The sequence below is a fragment of the Drosophila grimshawi genome, unplaced genomic scaffold, assembly GCF_018153295.1.
Source record: "Drosophila grimshawi isolate 15287-2541.00 unplaced genomic scaffold, ASM1815329v1 contig_1377, whole genome shotgun sequence".
Lineage (NCBI taxonomy): Eukaryota > Metazoa > Arthropoda > Insecta > Diptera > Drosophilidae > Drosophila > Drosophila grimshawi.
In genome coordinates this window covers 6,168,865-6,189,516 of record NW_025062900.1, presented here as the reverse complement: position 1 = coordinate 6,189,516, position 20,652 = coordinate 6,168,865, and the positions used below count along the sequence as shown (strand labels likewise).

General features: G+C 40.2%; 2 protein-coding genes and 1 non-coding gene across 3 annotated transcripts in view; 1 reads left to right on the top strand and 2 right to left on the bottom strand.

Moving 5' to 3' along the window:
- LOC6562676 (serine-rich adhesin for platelets) overlaps positions 1 to 14,120 on the top strand; it is a 51,003-nt gene extending 36,883 nt beyond the window's left edge. Inside the window, exons 6-7 of the mRNA XM_043214732.1 lie at positions 13,617 to 13,852; positions 13,952 to 14,120. Of these exons, the coding sequence (XP_043070667.1) occupies positions 13,617 to 13,852; positions 13,952 to 14,120 (405 nt within the window). The remainder of the gene's footprint in view (positions 1 to 13,616; positions 13,853 to 13,951) is intronic.
- A 3,061-nt stretch (positions 14,121 to 17,181) lies between these two features.
- LOC6562679 (GMP synthase [glutamine-hydrolyzing]) lies at positions 17,182 to 20,639 on the bottom strand. The gene is made up of 9 exons (XM_032736052.1): positions 20,532 to 20,639; positions 20,168 to 20,472; positions 19,569 to 19,869; positions 19,400 to 19,496; positions 18,776 to 19,145; positions 18,518 to 18,710; positions 18,051 to 18,455; positions 17,797 to 17,988; positions 17,182 to 17,732 (listed from the first exon to the last, which is right to left on the bottom strand). The coding sequence occupies exons 1-9, from the start codon at positions 20,619 to 20,621 to the stop codon at positions 17,631 to 17,633; spliced, it is 2,055 nt and encodes a 684-aa protein (XP_032591943.1). The 5' UTR covers positions 20,622 to 20,639; the 3' UTR covers positions 17,182 to 17,630.
- On the bottom strand, positions 19,992 to 20,127 carry LOC116805355. Its single transcript, XR_004365143.1, has one exon.
- Positions 20,640 to 20,652: the final 13 nt, after the last annotated feature.

Sequence of the window (20,652 nt, the reverse complement as noted above, 5' to 3'; positions counted from 1 at the left end):
CAACGTCAGGCGTCATTAAAGCCACAGAGTCAGAGCCAGAGCCAGAGCCAGTCCCCAGATCCTGCTACACGCGTTAATGGAGGTGAAAACACGGCTACAACAAAAACCAGAGCTGGCTTTGACTCTGCCTGCTGGCTGGCTGGCTGGCTGGCCAGCCTCCTAGCTGCAACTGCAGCTTGCAAAAAAAAAACAGAAAAAAGATAGCGCTAACAATTAACATGAAGTTGGCTTTAGGTGTTGACACATTTTGATGCATATTAGCCGCTAACACGGCCACATTCGACTGTGCCTGGCTGTTTACACGTTGCACGTTGCACGTTGCCCGTTGCACGCTGCTCGTTGCCCGCTTCCCGTTGCCCATTGCCTGCTGCCTCCTCCTTTTGATGATGCGTCAAAAGTCGCCTAATTAGCTGGCCCAAAGCCGCTTACCACCACCGTGCCATCTGCCAATCTGCTTAGCTTGGCCAAAACAGTTCGAGACAAGTAAACAGTGCTCTAGTCGGGAGTTTACGACTTGCAGATACCCTTTAGACAAGTGCTCAAATATAGTTCGCTGAGAGATCGGTGTGAAGAGGGATCTTTGGTCTCTCTAATTCAACTAATCGATATTTATCGATTTAATTTATCAAGCTAAAGACACAACTACATTCTACATTCTTGCTATATCGACTGAGTTGGCCGACTGATCGAGAACATATATATATATATATATATAATTTATTATGCCGAATATGCTTCCATTTTGCGTACTGCAAGCGAAGCACATTTTTATGATACAAATTTATTTTGATCATTTTGAATGTGGACAGGGTATCAAAGCACACACCCCAACCATGCTCGAACCAGTTACCTATCACACACACACACACACACCACACACACACCACACACACAACCAATTGGCAAACTGTAATGCAATTTCCTCAAATCGCCTCGGCTTTTTTTCTTTTTTTTTTTTTGTGGCGAGAGAGCGCCAACAACTCCGCCCCATTTTTGCGATAGACAAAAAGCCAATTGGCGTAATATTCAATTGAATTTATGGCCACAACGACACTTGGCCAGTTTCTGCTTCGTCTTCGTCTTTGTCTTCTTCTTTTTCAACTTGTTGCTCTTTTTGTGGCTGCTCGCAAAAGACACCTTTTGTGGCTGTTGTGGCAGTTGAACTTGTTCGCCAAAGTCCCTGATCGGGCGCACGTTAGATGAAACTTTGTCGTTGTCTGTCTGCTGCTTTTGAGATATTGCGGAGGCTGTAAATATTTAGTGCAGAGGTTGCTGAACAATCCCAATAGATATATATTACATATATAACATATATATATAGATAAATGTGTGTGTGTGTGCATAAAGACATTGAGAACTGGTTCAGTGACATTGGCCGAGCTTAGAGCCTGGACCTAAGCTTGGGTCTCAGTCTCGGTCTGGGTCTCGGGTCTCGAGTCTCCAGTCTCGAGTCTCGTATCTGGGGTCTGCGCTTGTCGCATCATGTTGCATTTGGGCCCAAAGAGCGGCTGGCAAGTGTTATTGATATTGCTCAGACTTTGGTCACAGATTGGCATGCACTGAAAGGCAGCACACACAAACACACAAACACACACACACACACACAGGCTAGTACACAACTAGATATAACCATAAGTTGAAATGATCTTGAGTCTCGAGTGGCTGAACGAGGAGACTGCAACTGCGACGGAGACCACGCATGGGTGGCTCAATGCGACGGTTTATTATCGCCACGTTCGTGTTCCAAATGCAGATGAAGTTATAACTAAAGTTGACCATCAGCAGCTCGGCACACACACACACACACACACACAGCACAGCTCTGCTCAGCTCAGGTCTATGCCAGCAGGATGCAACCTTTTTTATATGTATTTTCTTTCTCTTTTTTTTTTTTTTGCATTTTAAATGCATTGATTCATGGCTATATTAAGGCACAATAATAATTTTGATGCGTGATCGCAGCAGCATCTGCAGCTGCAAGCCAATAAGTTCTTTCTACCTTTCTCTGTCTCTCTCTCTCTCTCTCTCTGTCTGTCTATCACAGGTTTTGTAGGTTTTGGAATTTGTTTGCTAAATTGCCAGCGATTCAGTTTTGTGTCTTCTGCCTTGAAATATGCATTGAGACAGCAAGTTGCCCGTTTGCCTAAAGGTGACATTTATCTATCATTTATAATAATTGTCTATTGAAATAAATTCGAATCTAATTATAAATAAATTTGTATTAGGCAAATAATATTGGCATTTTCAAGTAAAATCTATATACACAAATATATATATGTAAACTGTAAAATCATTAAGAATATTTAATATTTACTTTCGAGCTTGCTTCAATTTTAATAATAATTCGTTGAAACTTATTAAATCTCTTTAATTTCGAGCAATAGTCAGCTCTTTAGCAACAACTGTTTGCGCCTTGAATTGTGCTCTTTGCCCATTATTTCGTTCATTTTTTGTTGTTGCGCGTTTTTGGCCATTAGTCACACTTATCTATCATGTGAATTCTTGTCTACTTGTGTACTTAATCAAAATGTAATACTATAATAATTTCCCACCTCAATGGTCCAACATTTTCTACAGCCACTTCAATGCTTAAGCTTTGAACTTGCTTGCCCTAAATGGCCCGAATTAGTTTTTTTTTTTTGCAGCAGCAGCAGCAGTTGTGTGATTGTGTGTGTGATGACATTCAGGAATGTTTCCCAAGCCCCCAGACACAAGCTACAAGCTCTGAACCTCAACAACAAAGCTGTCAAAAAAAAGAGAGAAAAATAAAAAAAAACGGCAACCAACGCGGAACTCTGTCTGCTGCCCGTGTCTCCCTTGCTGGCCTGGCCTGGCCCTGCACTGGCTTCTCATAGCTATTTGCTGGCTTGTTTGTCTTGGGCTCGTAGTATCTCCATCTTTGGTGTTCGGGGTGTTTCGGGTCTCGCGGCTCGGGCCAAGTACTTTACGTGTACACGTCGCCATCAGGCCGTCTCAGTCGCAGTCGTCGTCGCAGTCGTTGTCGCCGTCGCAGTCGCAGTCGTTGTCGCCGTCTCCGTCGCAGTCGCAGTCGTACTTATTGTATTTGACATGCCAAATGCCAAAAGCACACGTAGGCGTCATAAGATTCATGACTCGAACTCGAACTCCGAAAACCAAAATCCAAACACAACAGCAAAATAGCCAACTTTTTCTAGTTCAACGAATCGCAAATACCCTAAATATTTCACAGCGATTTTAATAACGTAAATCAATTGCGCGATTTACTTTCCAAGTCGAGATATTTTTACCCTTGAACTTTGCATTTAGAAAGGTTTATGCAAAAGATTTCCCATATTTGTATATCGTAATCCGACTAGCAAAAGTCTGTAATCTGCTCAACATTTTATTGGCAACATTTTATTAGCAATAGTCTTACACTCTTCACATTTCCTTAACTTGTTGGCTGCAATACACATTTGATTATGTGGCTCAGCTCAATGCCTTTATTAATGCTGCTTGCAACTTGCCACATGACAAATTGATAATACCCCAAAAGAAAAAAACAAAAAAAAAGTGGAAACAAAATCATGGTACGCTTTTTTAGCCCACGGTGTCGTGTCGCAAACGCTGAGCTGAGCTGAGAGTCGAACGTTCTGCTCGGCGACAGAGACTGGGACAGACACTGAGACAGACACTGAGACAGACACTGAGGCTGTGGCTGTGGCAGAGACTGAACTGTGGCACAAGACACAACGTGTTATTGTTGCTTGGGTTCACATAAATGTCAAGCAGGCAACTGCAAATGCATAACTCGCACATGCATGCATACTCGTTTAAATTGTACTTATGTACATATATATATATCTATATCTACATATATATATATGTGTGTTATATGTGGAGTGGAGATCGCCTTAGCTCTAGATGTTGCGGCACAGTTAACGCCCCCGCATTGCAGTTTGGACCTCGCAAGTCGTATGCATTTCAAAGTCGACCCTATTACTAAGTGCACAGTTTCATATTTCAGCATAACACAAAGGTAAACAGCGCTCAGCATCGTCATTATCATCATCATCATCATCATCATCATCAGCAGCAGCAGCAGCAGCATTTTGCACAAATGTCAAGCTATGCATATAGATATATCTATATATATATATATGAAGTAGAGGCGCGCACTTGTCAGTTGAGCCTGGGCACAGAGGTCTCAAAGAGCAGCCTCGCATGCATCTGCATCTGCATCTGTATCTGTATCTGTATCTGTGTCCCCATCCCCGTTTGCCACATATATCTGTATCTGTATCTGCATGTGTATCTGCATCTCTATCGTGCATTATTTGTTTATCTCAATTCGTATTAAAGTTCGATTTTTTATCGCACAGTCGACTCGTTACTTTGGCTTTTCGCATAGACCTTCCCCATCCATAACTGTCACATGCTGACTAAAGTTTTATTTATTTTTCTCGCATTTTCCATTTTTATTTTTTTTATTTTTTCTACCTCTTTCATTGGCCCGTTGCGCATGCGCATGCTGTCTCTCTCTCGCTCTCTCTCTCTCTCTCTCTCACTCTCTCTCTCTCTCTGTCTGTGCTTCAATTGATTTGGAAAGTTGCATTAAAATGCAATTTGAGCCATTTGGACAAAAAGCAAATTGTTGCACATATGAGTTTGGCCTGTTGCAGGAAGTTGTTGCCTCGGGAAATGACTTGCCCCAGCAAGTGCATTTTCTGTCTATTGAAAAATGGGTTTTCTTTCATTTTTAACGAATTTGTTACAGCACTCACAACGGTGACTATGCCTATGACTTGCTTGCCTCTTCAATGGGTTAATGACATAATAAAGATCATAAGATGAAGCTGACTCGGCGTTCTTCTTTTCCATTCATTCAAACAATTTAATTCCTATTTTTCTGTTAATATGCCAAACCAGTTCTTTTTTTTACTGTTTTCTCATTTTCAAATTTTTGTTAATTGAATTGTTTTCTATTTTTTAAACAAGTATTTAGTTTGCAGTCGAGTCGAGTCGAGTCAAGTGTTGCTCAGCCCATTTATCAATATATCAGTTGAGTTGCAGTTAAGATTTAACTATTTTACATCAGAAACATTTCAATTTAACAGACGAAAGATGAAAGATGGAATTTAATTCAAGTTATACTCAGGGATATTTGCGGTTTGGTCTCGCGGGGAGCGGGATCTAATCCGATTGGCGGATCTGTTAAGTGTTATGATTAAAGTGCCTCAAGTTCCGTTTGTTTTTACTTCATGCATAATAATAACGGTACTGCTGTGGAGCTAACACTGAACTTTCATAGCCGCAAAGAAAATGTATGTGGCCCAAAAGAAATCAGCCGGCCGACCAGCAAACCGGCCTAATGATAATAAACGTAACGATCTTTTCAAGTTGCTGTTGTTGCTGTTGTTGTTTCTGTTGTTTTGCGGCGTTGGCGGTCAACGCATTATCAGCTAGCCATAGTCAACGGCAACAAAACTACCGCACACGAGACAACAGGCAACTGGCAACAACAACAGGCAACTGGCAACAACAACAGGCAACTGGCAACAACAACAGGCAACAGGCATCAACAACAGGCAACAGGCAACAACAACTGAGGCACGTGCTAAACATGCAACTCCTACTCTTGCCACGGCAGCAGCAGCACCACCACCACCAGCACCAACAGCAACAGTCGCAGCCCCAACAGACTTGGGATGCAGGCACAGACATAGACACGACCACCATTCACTCTCAGTCAGTCACTTTGGTTGCATGGTTTGGGATCCAATGGTAGCCGGGATGCATCGGGGCCAGAGCAATATGCTAGCCATTAATCCATGAATTACTTAAAACCACATTCCGTGCCAGCGAACGGATGGCCACACGGCACGGCGGTGGGTGGTTGGGGGGTGTGTGGAGAGCGAACATTTAAATTGCCCGCTTACCGCCATATTTCAATATATTGGCAACTCTTCGTCGTTGTTGTTGCTGTTGTTGTTGCTGTTTTTGCTGCTGGAGGCCGCCTACAAAAATCGGCAACGACAAGCAATTTCTTTGCTGTTCCCTGCTGGATCCCTCTTGGTTTTGTTGGTTGCCTTTTTTTTTTGTTTTTTTTTTTGTTTTTTTGATATTGTTGCACGATAATGATGTCGTCTGTTTGATGATGTTGGCCATGGCCAACAGAGAGCAGGCAGTTGCGCAGTTAGAACAATCACCTACATTGAAGAACTTGGCAAACTTTTGGGGGCAAAAATCACAGCACGAAAGCGAATGATTGCAATCGACGACGAGAATGTTGCTGCTGCTGCTGCTGCTGCTGCTGCTGCTGCTGCATCAACTGTTTGCTGCAGGCCATTGCAAGTTGCAGTTGCCGCATGCTGGTGCAGAGGTTATATGCAGCGAAGGTTAAGAGGTGGCCAACACGGCGCACCAAAGCTGCTATTTAACTGACAGCAACAGCAACAGCAGCAGCAGCAGCAACAGCAGCAGCAGCAGCAGCAGCAACAGCAACAGCAGCAGCAAAAACCAAGTCAGGCAGCAACAGCTCATGACTGGAAGCAACAACAATAAGTAAAAGTGAGCTTGTCAAGTGGCACTGACTCTTGGATACCCACTGAGCATATAACTGTATTTATATATATGTTTTATTGATCTGCTTTTTCTGCCCATAAACTTAAAGCTAAACTCAGCTGTGAACAACAATCAAATAAGCTTTTGGCAGCTGTCTGAGACTGAGTTGCTAAATTGATATAGACAGAGTTGTGTTTGTATATTGACTACTCTTATTGTTCAGATCAAGAAGATATATATAAATAACTTATCGTCTGAGTTATTGGCATGTTGTTACATGCATTCCCTCAACCTCCATCTACCTTTGCCATTTACAGGGTATTGATATCAAAAGCAAGTCCGAGACCGAAAGTCAAATGCCAAGCAGCAAGAGATCATGCCTGAGGTTCGGGGTCGGGTTCGGGGTCGGGTTCGGGTTCGGGGTCTCCGCTTCACGTTAACCAAAATATAAAAAAAAGCAAAAAAACGAGAAGAAAAAAAACAATGGATCGGTCCAGGCAGGTCGACAGCGGCGTCGACGTCGCTCGTGGTGTGTTATCAAAGCTGATGATGATTATACCCAGTTGCACGCCTTTTTTGCTGTTGTTGTTGTTGCTGTTGCTCGCCCCTGCGAGCAAGCCAAAACTCTACCCCAAAACCCCAAACAGGAAGCCCGGCTTGAAGCTGAGCGTCTTCGAGCGTCTCTCCCAATTGGCTACTCGTCGTCGTTTGTGGCTTGCCTTGCCTCCCCTCCCCCCTGCCTAACCCTCTTTTGCAACGGCCGTGTTGCAGCTCTCGCAGCTCGTTGCATGCATTATTATTATGCGCATGCGCACAGTTGAGGCATATAATCTAAAATTGTATCTTTGGCGTGTAACCCGGGGCACTTTCTGCTGCTGCTGCTGCTGCTGCTGCTGTTGCTGCTGTTGCTGCTGTTGCTTCTCCATTTTGCCCCTTTTTGTGGAAGAAGCAAAACAAAACAAAAGGCAACTAAAATAAACTGATTATGTGTCTTAGTCGAACTCAACAGCGAACACTGCCTCTCGTGATGCTGCCGCAGAAAATTAACAGCGATCCACAGACGAGGTTCTTGCAAGGGTTTTCTTGGGGTCTCCAAGTTGCCTGGCTGCAGTTGATGCCAAGTTTGCTCTTGCTGCTGCTGCTGCTGCTGCTGCTGCTGCCCGTTGGGTCACATCAAATTTGCTAATAATTTGACCTCAAGATTTAATATCATGTACAATGGGCCAAAGATCCTAATATGCTAGCAAAAATAGTTCACTCCATCAGTCAATTAATATGCAACATATTTCTAGGTCAAATTGCAGGTCGACAAATGTATTTCTATATTTGTATTTCATGTCAATCTCCCTCCCTATTGCTATAAATTGTTATTTATTTAGCTGTTTTTTTTACTGCCACTACCATTGTAGCACGACTTCATAATGGCCCCGAGCAGTAGCTGTGAAAAAAAGAAAAGAAAAATCTTATTTATTGCCAGAGCCGCGAGAGACTCGACACAGAACGAGTCAAGTCAAGTTTTGATGGGCCTTGAGGGTGGCTTTTGTGTAATTTACTAAACCATCTAATAGAATAGGCCAGCTTTTTGTTTAAGACAGCGCGAAGCGTTTACCCCATTGTTAGAATCAATCAACTACTAAACTAAACTTGCTCCAAATTCCACAAACCAAACGGCCAATTTCCAACACCCTTTTGGCCAGTGCACGTGCTCAAACCATTGTTGTTGTTGTTGCTGTTGTTGGCCAAACCAAACTTGTCTAGCCAACTTGTGTTGTTGGCGCATGCACTGGCTCAGCCCTTCACTGTTGCGAGGGGGCGGTGGTAACAGGGGGGGGGGGTGGTTGAGCCCACCTTAGTGGTGCCTTAGCTGTACTCCATGCGTAACAAGATCAAACCACAGCCACCGCAGCAGAGGATGTTTGGCATTAAGCGTAATTGTTGGTTGTTGGTGCTCCGGTCAACTCTCGATTCAGCCAGTCAGCAAACAACAACAACAAGAACAACAACAATACGAAATCATTAAATACTCGTAGTTGGTAGCTACCAAAATCAAAGCCAAAGTCACAAGTGGAGTGTAGCCAAACAAGTCAACTTTTTTTTCTTCGTTTTTTTTTCATTTTCATTTTCTTAGGTGGGCAGATCGGGCCAACAAACCAACTGGGCAGCAGCAACGGCAGCAGCAGCCAAAGGTTGTTGATGGGCCACAGCGACTGTTGCTGGAGCTGTTGCCTGCTGCCTGCTGCCTGCTGCTGACGGCAATCAGGTCGAACTCGAAGTCGCAGTCGAGTCGCTTTTGGCCAGACATGAAGAATTACAATGAGTAGGTAGTTGGGCGCAATTGCCACAGCAGCAGCAGCAGCAGCAGCAACAGCAACAACAACAACAACAGCAACAGGCCTCTCAGTTTGCTGTCTGCCGTCTTTTGGCAGCAGGTCGGCCCACGTTCCGCGAGACGCGGCTTTTTGTGGACTGCTCCCGGGCATAGGTAGCACAAAAAGCTGTTCAATTTAGAATTCAAATTGTTGTCTTCGCTTGTGCCCCTCAAAGTTGTTGTTGCTATTGTTGCTGCTGTTGCTGCTGCTGCTGTTGGTGGTACATTTAAAGTTGTTGCTGTTGCTGCTGCTGCTGCTGCTGTTGGGCTTTCTGACTCTGACTCTGGCTTTAAGGTTAAGCAGGTCAAAATCCGTACAACTAAATTGAGCGCAGAAATACAATTGAGCTGCTGCTGTTGTTGTTGCTGTTGTTGCTGCTGTTGTTGCTGTTGCTGCTTGAAATTCATTTTTGTGTGTGTGCTGCAACGTTCAAATTAAAATGTATTTTGAGCAGCAGCAGCAGCAGCAGCAGCAACAACACTTGCAACAACAACAACCAGGAGCATGAGAGAGGATCGCATAGAGAGTGAGAGGGGGCAGGCAGCCGATCAGTGACCAGAAGCAGCCAGAAGCACTTTTGTAGCCGCTTATTAGTGGGCTCTTGTGTATATTTTAGTATTATTTCTTTTCATTTATTTTTGCTTTTGTTGTCTTATTGCAAAAGGGTTGCAAGCTTTGCGAGCGGCACGTTTCACATTTGACGCAGGATCCAAACTTAGCCACTTGACTTGCACACGGACTGCTATTAATTTATTTTGATATTGTTTTTGTTTTGTTGTTTCTTCATTATTTTTTGTGGATTATTCATTCTTGATAATTTTTAAAACAGGAATTCGATTTTTATGAGCTGAGCTGGCCAAGTTGTATGTAAATATTTACAGCAAATGACTCAATTTGCTTGAAACTCATCTTTATTGATCGATCAAAAATACTGGAAAAATACAGCTTTTGTCTATTGAAAAAATGCAGAACTTTGAAATGTTATAAATCAAACGCACAAGCCTACAAAAATATTTACGACTTCTTTCGTCTAACACGCTAAACTCAAAAGTTCAGGCATACTTTACGATATCGGCGTGAAAACTTGAACTATAAACTTGAATCGGTTGAAAAGTTGTTGGCCGCATGACAATCGAAGGCGAAGACAAAATAAAAAAAAAAACCAAAAAAGTTTTCGGGATTAGACAGATAAATCGACCATTAAAGTTGCCTCATAAACCTAATCGAATTCTTGAGGAATTTTAATTAAATCGTCTTTTGTTCAACGATCTCTTATATACACATATATATTTTATTCGTTTAATATATATTTCAGCAAACATTTTTAGTACCATTATAAATGTGTATATTATGATAAAGATTGAGAGCTGCTAGAAAAGCTAAACGGCTGGAAACATATTAATTTGTCAGAGAACCCACAAAGATGTATATTTGATGGATATTTGCATAGATGTTAAAGGTGTTTCGGCATCACAACAAAATTAGCATTAAATGATTTAGTTTTTCATCCAGTTTAACTCGATTGCCTGTCAAAAAACACATTTTGTTTGCAATTTATATGCGATAATATTTAACGGGAAACACAAAAATGTTGGCAGCTTTTTTTCTTTAATCTGACTAACATAAAAGAAGCTAAAAAAAAATAATATTATATATATATATAAATAAATATGTATACTAAAAGTTTGCCAAGTGTCATCCAGATTACAGGATATCTCCCCGTCGAATATCGAATATCTTTTGTGGCATTGTCTCTTGAGCTTTGTCTTGGCCCGGCTCATTTCTAACGCTAACAAGTTGGGCCACAGATGCATTTTGTTTGCCTTTTGTTTGATGCTCCAAAATGATTTGCATATTTCCATATTTTTTGTAAATTGCCCCCGTTGTATGCGAGTCCAATTACATTGCGTGCAGCAGCAGCAGCAGTTGCAGTTGCAGCAGTTGCAAGCACACATGGCCTCCAATTGAAATTGAAGTTCGAGTTGATATTGGGAGTCGAATTCGGAGTCGCAGTCGCAGTCGGAGTCGCAGTCGGAATTGGAATTGGAGTTCAAAGTCAAGACCGAGTCGCACATTCAAATCTGTTTTCGATGGTATTGTTATGGTTAAGTTTTGCATTGCTCACTTCTAGTTAAAGCTCGACTTAGTTGTTGCTGTTCTTATTGTTGTTTTTTGTTTTTGTTTTTGTTGACGGTCAGTTTGGTTTGTTGTTGTTGTCGTTGTTGTTCTATTGTTGCTCGCTGGCGCTGGCTTGTCAATTATTGGTGCCACAGAATTTAGAACGCAAAATATAGTTGGTAGTTGGCAGTAACCACAAAGGCACCAAATCAAAGCCCCTTGCAACTTCTTTGGCCTTTTTTCTGTATTGTGTTTGTTGTTGTTGTTGTTGTTGCTTAGCGAATTATGACAGCCTCTAGTCCAATTCCAAATCCAAGTCACACAAAAAGCCACCAATTTCCGGTATGTATTCAGCTAATTGAAGTTTTTTTTGAACTTGTGGGAAATGTAGCGGGAAATTTATTATTACACTGAAATAATAATAGCAACAATAATAATTTAGAAGCTGTGTTGGAGTTTTCAAAATATAAAACAAACAAACAAAAACTATTTAGTTAGTTGCAAGTTCTTAGTTCGAGTCGAGTCAACAGAATCGAATTTTAGTGGCGCTGAAAGGAAATTCATTTATATAATAACCAATTTCAAATGGATCTGAATATATTAAATAATTATTGATTAGGAAATCGAATATTAATCAAAAGAAACCATTGAGGAAAGTTCTGTAAGCTGCTGTGTCATAAATAAAAATCTTTACGATCAGCAGATAAGATTCATAAAATAAAAATAAATAAAAACAATAAAGGAAAAACTTGTATCAATCGTATAAAATTTGTTTGGCCTAAATTTTAGCTTGGGGTTGATTAATGCTGTTAAAAATAATGCTTGGTAATAAAAAAGCGACTTTTATTGCCGACTGAATTGGAAATTAATTATGTGTGGATGCTGATAAAAGAAGAAGAAAAAAAACAAACACCTCATAATATCTTTAATCTTCAGATAAGCTTTATACACGTTAACAACTTAAGCAAGCGAAAAAACGACGACAAATGATTAATAGTTGATTTGCACAATTAATTAATCATCGTTGCTCAAATGATCTTCAAACAACTTGCACAGTTTTCTTGGGATTATTGTAGAACTTTGAAGTTGAAATGTCGCCACGGCTCTTCAACTAGGGATAAACAATAATTAATAAGCAGATCGAAATATATAGAGATGGCAGGGATCACTTACACTGCTTAGCTCTCAGAGCCCCTCGACTGACCATTATTGCACGAACCCGATCCCAGATCTCTGCCCAAAATGTTCCTGGCTCTTGCAGCTCTCTCAGACAGCCGTCGCCGAAGCTATTATCGTGTGTCCATTTTCAGCCTCTGATGCTGAAGAAGCTGCTGCGGGTATCATTAGACCCGACTCCGACTCCGACTGGTACCTTCATGATCACCCTTACATGCTCCGCGCACATTGTAGCATCCCCATTAGCATATAATTGAGGGGTATTTGCCTCCATTATCACAAACAGCACCGCCAAGCAAGCGCCACCATCCAGTTGATGGTTGATGGTACTTCTGACACAGCAACGCCAGGCTAATGTGCCCAGGATGTGTATCCTTATGCCCAGCTGCTGATCCTCAACAGACTCGAAACAGCAATCGATCTATTTTCACTCTGACCAATCATTCAACGCCTGCAAAAGATTTTGATTTGCGGGCAGAGCATCAAATTGAGGACTCGTAAAAAATACACTTAAAAAAAATAAGCAAAGACAAAATAAAAGTGTTTGTCTGTCAACTAAAAATACACACACAAAAACCCATAATGTAAATGCAAAAACCGGTTTTCATTTATGAGTTTTAGTTAATAATTTAAAGACTTTGTTAAGATCTGCATGGTTATTGGTTAACAAAGTGAACTTTGACTAGGGATCGATGCATATTATATTCAATGTTGTGTGGCCACAGTTCAGTTGCTTGCCACACAGTGGCAGTTGAGTTGGCAGCCGGCAGCAGGCAGCAGGCAGCAGCTGTGTGAGCTGAGCTGATCTGAGCTGAGTATGTGGCAAACAGGTTGAAAGCCTCTGTCTTGGCCATAGCCAGAGCCACGGCCATGGAATTCAATCAGGGCCAATCTATAATAGAAATCTCATGTGGTGGGGCAAACAGCGAGCGGCAAGTAGCAAACTTGCAACTGGCAGCCAGCCCACTTTCAATCGCTTGTGGCGTCGTGCGTTGCAAATATGAAAATGCTACTGCTCGCTGTGGACCTCCGAACACAGAGCAACGCTGCAGTTAAAAATCGTTTTTCATTAACAAAAAAGCGGCGCATTAATCACACACACACACACACACATAGAGAGAGAGGGGCAGAGGTACACACGCCCTCCATTGGAGGCAGCAGCATGTTGCAAGCATGCATATATCTTAAAAGTCCCAACAGCAGCAGTCTACAGTGGAACTTCTGTGCGTTGAACTACTTACAGCAATTCCATCTTTCCAGCAACACTTCTTTTTCTAGATTAAATCTAAATTAAATTTATAACAATATTTACTAAATAATTTGAATAATTCAATAATTTTGTTGCTGAACTTAAGCTGCACATTCGTTGTAGAGAAGTTGGACTGTGACTAATTCATGCCTCGCTCGCTTTGTGTCTTGTCTTTGCAGCATTTTCGTGATCAGAGCATTGATGGCACGGGCTTGCCACTGCTAACCGAGGATCATTTGGTTAGCTCGCTGGGCATGAAGCTGGGCCCGGCGCTCAAGTTGCGCTCCATATTGGCGAAGAAATTGGGCGGGCCGTGTCCGTGTGTTGCGTGCGTTGCGCAGGCGCAACAAATGCTGGCACTGCAAACGGCAGCAGCAGCAACAACAACAACAAACAGCACAACAGCAACAACAGCAGCAACAACAGCAGCAACAACAACAGCAGCAGCAGCAGCAGCAGCAACTGCACCAACAGCAATAACAACAACAGCAACAACTGTTGTAACTAGTTGCAGTAGTTTGTCCAACAGTAGCAGTAACAGCAGCAGCAACAGCAGCAGTGGCAGCAACACAGCAGATAGCTGCAACATGGGCAGTGATGTTGCTGCAACATTGTTGCGTTGCAGCTTTGATGCTGCCGACACCAGCAACAGTTACAACAACAACAAGGATACTGCCAGCTAGTTCTTATATGTCACAATCGAAATTAAACTAATTAAATCAAAATATAACAATAAAATATATATATAAATATATATTAGTATATATAAATATATGCTAGCAAATTGCATTTCAACTGCAATTGTTGTACCAAATGAGCTTTCAAATGTAAAGAAACAAAAAAAAACAAACAAACAAACACACACATAAAAAATCAAATTACATTTAACTAATTTTAACCAACCTAAATTAATGTTAGCTGAAGTTGTAAACTTTAAAGCAGCAACAACAATCGCAAAAGTCTTCCATTTGCAGAAAGATAGAAAAAGCACTTAAAGTTATTAAAATAATATATGAATAATTAATCAAGCAATTTAGTCAATTTAAATGAGTTTTTATTATGAACTAAACGATAATGATTTATGTACTTAAGCGCAAATATTTTGCACAACATTTACACACAGATATATATATATATATATACATATATATATATATATATATATTTATAATTTATTTAAAATATTCTATATAAATATATATATATATATATAAATATTCAATTTTCGTTTATAACTGCTAGTCAGTAAATATTATTACTATATTTAATAACATTCAGAGAACGTAAACAAACAAATTTCAATTCTAAAATTTGATTTCCTTATTTGTTTAGCAAAGAAAAGGCTATTTATTTTATATTTTTATAAAGAGAAAAGATAAAATATATATATATGATATATGATATATGTAATACTAGATAATATCAATTGTTAAAAGCACCCAAAAATCTGTTGTTCAAAATATTACACTACAATTATATTTTGCGGCCATTGCACATTGGAATTCAAAATTCAACCATAATTTAAGAGCTCCAAGACTTGAAGACAATACCAACACCAACACACACACACACACACACACACACACATACAACAACGACAAATAACAACAAATGCATTGTATATATTGTTTATTTAATTATTTTTATATATATATATATATACCTATTAAATATCTTTATATATGCTTATGTATTTTAAACCCTAGGCATCTGCTACTGGCCAAGCAGCATCGGTCAACTTAAAAAATATGTTTACGTTTAGGCAAGCAAACAATTGATTTATTTTATTGAAATATATATTATATATTTAAACAAATATTTAGCTATTTTTCACAATCAAATAAATTATAAAAAAAAATACATTACGAATACCAAACCCTTGTCTCTCCCTCTCTCTCTCTCTCGGTCCTCTGGAATGTGCAGTTAACTGGGCTCTATGGAGCTGAACTGACCTCCACAATGGGGCGCCGCGCTCGGGTCGAGCGTAACCGTTGCGCCAAAAGCCAACCAAGGATGCACTGCATAAACCAATTAAAAGCACGCAGCTGGAGCTGTAGCCGCACTTCAACGTCTAATTACAAATTGGAGTCATTGAATTTAATCGTTGCAAAATCCGCATATGCACTTCTTATGCACTTGAGACACGCAAACTGATAAAAACAAAAAAAATTAATACTACAATAGCTTGAACTGTCTTCTTTTGGTCATAATTCGCTGACTCCGGCTAATTGGAACGTGGCAGGGGCAACTTTCCCTCTAGTTGACCTGTCAGTCGTTCCCAGTCGGGAGGGCGGGAAGATGTATTTATTTAAGCTCACAGTAAAGATGACTATTGATGTACATACAAGGAATTTCAGAATTGGAGAAAAAATTCTGTTTTTTAGTTGCCGATTAAACAAGAATTTTGAGATATCAACTTATTTTCTTACGCTCAGCGAGATAAATTGTTATCTTCATGGATTTGTTGAAGTTAGAGTTATTTACACGAAAAGTAAAGTTATTTACAACAAAAGTATGCTCCAACAATTTATATCAAAATGACGCCATCGATTTTATTGTTAATCCTAAAGGTATGCTTTAAAATGTTAAGTTTTGGTCGGACAACTGGTCACAAGTGATTTCATTGACATGCCTAAAAATATGCTTTTATGTTTGCATACTTTGAGAAAGACAACTCTGAGTTGACCAAATTCTTGCAGATTTTTAAGACATGGTGCGTTATAATCTCAACCACCAAATCTGTCGAACTGCATTCAAGAAATATGGAGTCATCTAAGAACCCAAGCACTTAGAAAATTTGACTCGCAAACGTGAACGGAAATGGGTTAAGAACACAAAATCCTAATTTTCTCGAAAACTACAAAGACGATTTGGATGTCCTTTGGTCAGTCGGTAGAGGGATTTGGCCGCGTTATACGCAAATTATCTATCATAAAAATGTCATATTTTAGCAGTTTTACTTAAAATTTTCATGCCTTTTATTACTTTATTCAAATCTGCAGCCAACATATTTTGTCGAAACCTGGAAACCTCGAATGCCAATCAAAAGACGTAAATTTCGTAATGTTCAACTTACAATTTTTAAATTAACCAAAAGTTAGAGCTTATGCGTGTATATGTGTGTATATATGTATATGTGTAATATTGTTTACAATTAAATTTTTGTATCCCTGCGTCCGCATTCCATTTGGGAACACACTGCAGTCGTCGGAGAGCTTAAGGAGGCTCTTCCAAAGCTACCGTAAGGGGCAGTACTGGAAAATTAACAATAAACATTTGTCATCATAAAATTCGAGAATATATTTACATATAGCCTTTTTCGATTTTATTACATTTCTTGTAGTTTTTTTTTGTTTTTTCTTTATCATAATTTGTTTTGCTGTGGTTTTTTTTGCCATTTAAATAGTAAAACGTTTTTATATAACAATTCATAATTTTAGCTTACAGTATGTAACTCTTTTTGTTTTTGTTTCGTACTTCTTACAATTTTCTGTTTTGCAAACACTATTTCTCCGAAAACAGTTTTCATGCAAATATACAACGTTCAGAACATGATTTTGCATTTAAATTAATATCTTTATATATATATATATATATATATACATATATATATACATATATATATATATACATATATATACATATACATACACACATACATATACACATATGTATGCATATACTATATATATTATGTATATAACTAAAAATGCGTAAATAAATTGATTTTCTTTTTTCTTACTGTTTGTTTTAAGTTTCCTTTTCATAAAAGGAACAAATCGCACATGCCTTAGAGCATGTTTACTTTTAATATATATGCCAATATTATTTTGACGTCTGGTGTTATTTTCTGTTTGTTTGACATCGTATCGCGTTACTTTTAATTACACAAAAATAATCGATATAATAAACCTGAATTTTTTTTTGTTAATATTCTTTATCTTTTTTCTTGGTTGTTGATGCTTTGTTGTTTTTTGTTTTTTTTTTCTAAGCGGCACTCTATATTGTATTTACGCTCAGTTGCTCTCTCAGTTTATTTATTAATTGTTATTCCCAGGATTGAGAACGAGCAGCGGCGGCATCTCCTGCTATTGTCTCTTGCGTCTCTTGTGTTCTTTACCATGCAGCAGCTTATTGTTTCTACATATCTCTATTTCTATGAAATGGCTGTTGAAAGTTTTGGTATGAACGCATCATTCCCACTCAGTGGTGCCCGGTGGCTTGGCTGTCAAGTCGTATAATACCCTCGAGATACCATCCATTTTCGATATATCGTGAACCATTTGATTTAGGACCTAGAACACAAAATGTTTAACAAATGTTTAAAGGTATTTTTTTTAAATTATAATATAAGCTTACTTGTAATGGCAGTTGAGCGGAACCAGGCACTACTGGCACCCCAGTCATAAAATCGTTCGTTATGAATGGACGCAACACCACCGATCTTCTGCAGGAGGGAGTGCGAATAATGGGATCACGGTCAAAGTGCACGGGTATGAGAACGACGGGCATTTGTGAGATTTTTCGATACAGGCCCGCTTGCATAATTATCTGTCCAATAGATAATAATAAATAAATATAAACATAATAAACAGATTATTGCATTAGCTCACATCGTTGGCAATGGCATCTGCTTGCCGGAGCTGCGCTAGGACCACATTGTTGAGAGTTGTGTGCGTTATATCCGTAACCAGATACTGCACTGGCTCGCCAAAGATGTAACACACTCGATTCACATTATGCAATATGCGCGGTATAATTTTGGCCAAAAATAACATATCCGCCCAGTTGGGCTCAGGGCTTGTCGTTGACAAGCCAACCACATAGCTGTAGGAGCGCTTATCACCCTGTACACCCACCGAACGCACCGGCAACAGCGTGGCCTGTATATCCGAATTGGCAGAGATGCGCAGCAGTTCCGTTTGTTCAGATTCGCTGGTGGCGCCCGTTACCCGATTAATTAGCGCATGATTCTTCAGCTGCTTATTCTTATAGTCCACAATAACGCGTACGATGACCTGGGAAGAAGTATAAATCAGATTAGATGGCGAACGTTTAATATTGTGCGGCTATGGCATGCCTGTGTCTCCGAGTAATCCTTTTCCATATATGCTTCCTCGGCGCACAGCACACGTATAGCTAAGCCGGGTCCGGGAAACGGTTGTCGCTCGACCAGTTCCGCTGGCAGTCCCAGATCATTGCCCAGATCGCGTACCTCGTCCTTGTGAAAATCACTTAATGGCTCCACAACGCGTCCAGCATTGCGCAGCTCCCTGCAATGATACACGCGACTATTAGCGACAAATTTGCAAAAAGAAAGAGTACAAATTATCTCTACCGAATCAGATCCGTGTCATTGTGATGCGTCTTGATGGTCTCGGCATTCGTGCTGACCATATTCGAGGCGGACTCAATTAGATCGGGTCGCAGTGTGCCCTGTGCCAGCAACACCTCCTCGGGCTTCAGCTTTAGCTCGGCGACCACTTCGTTGGTCACCTTAACGAATATATCACCAATTATTTTACGTTTCTCCTCCGGATTGTAGGTCTGGCAGAGCATGGGCGTCTCAACCACCGAATACTGCCCCGGCCTCTTCACTTGCGTGGTACCCTTGAGGAACGTGTAGCCTTCCTTACGCACTATTAATTCGATGCCAATATCCCGCAACGAGCGCTCTACCTGTTCGCTTTCGTTCTTACGCATGAAACCTGTACGATAAAAGTTGTCAATTAAATTGCAATTAAACGCAAAAGATAAGTTATCTTCAGGGGTTGACAAAGATTAAGCGGATGTACATCAATTATAATCTTACGAAAAAACAAAGCTCCTTTCATGCCAGTTAGCATAGAAACTGACGAGCATGATTTTGACATATTTTTCTTTGAATTTTGCTGCTTCATTGCATGACTAATTGATAATTTATAAGTATATATATATATATATATATCGCAGTTTGCATTACCATTATCCACATGCACTGCAATTATTTGGCTGGGATGCAGCGCCCGTCGCAGCAGCGCTGCACACACACTTGAATCGACGCCGCCGCTGACGAGTAACTGTGTTGGAAGAGGGAGTCAGTTTAACATACTTTTTGATCTTTGTATATATTTACAGATTTATAGACATACCAACACTTTGTTATTGCCCACTTTTTCGCGTATGTAGCGTATGCATTCCTCCTTTCGACTACCCATGGTAAAGTTCGCAGTTAGTTCGCATATCTCATAGAGAAAATTGGAGAGAATCTGTTTGCCATTGATGGTTAAATCGACTTCTGGATGAAATTGAACACCATAGATACGCAACACCTCATTGTAAATGGCAGTCACAATGCGATTCGATGACCGGCCACCGACTTTAAGTTTATCACCCACTCGCTCCACGCTATCCCCATGGGTAAGCAGCACAGCCTGGGTGCGGCTCAGGCGACTGCAAGAGTTAAACATTTTATTAATTAAATAAATAATAATTTAGTTTCGTTGGTTAGTCTAATGCACATATTTACAAGTTATTAAAAAAAAAAAAAAAAAATCCCCAAGATAATGAAATAAATATGTAATGCCACGTGTAGAACAGATTATAGACTACGCAAAACTGAACTGTTCTTAGCATCTTGATTATAGTATAGCAGCATTGTATCAGCGCTCAAATAAGCTTGCAACTTGAACGCTTTCTTGTTGCTGCTGATTACATTAATTTCATCATCAGATGATTCTGATTATCTCACCTAAACAGCGGGCATGACGTTTCAATCTCAATATTCTGTTGGCCATCTTCTCGCAGATCCGTTTTGAGGACAGAGCCGCCGAATTCTTTGTTGATTAACTGCATGCCATAGCAGATTCCAAGCATAGGGATTTTCAGCTTAAACAGATCCGGGTCGTAAGTGGGTGCATCTTCGGCATAAACTGAATTGGGTCCGCCGGATATGATGATGCCACGATAGCCGCTATCACGTATCGTTGCCGCCGGCGTATCCAACGGTAAAATGTCCGATTCAACCAAAAGTTCGCGCACTTTGCGATCAATTACCTAAACAAATGACAAATGATAGTTAAAATGTGCAAGATTTGCTATCGATAACAACTCACCTTGCCATACTGTGCGCCAGCATCGAGTATAACAATTTTATCGTGTCGCAGTCCATTCTCCGCTGGCGTTAGAAATATATTTGAACTCATATCTTTATCGTTGCAGCACTGCCCAAAAAAA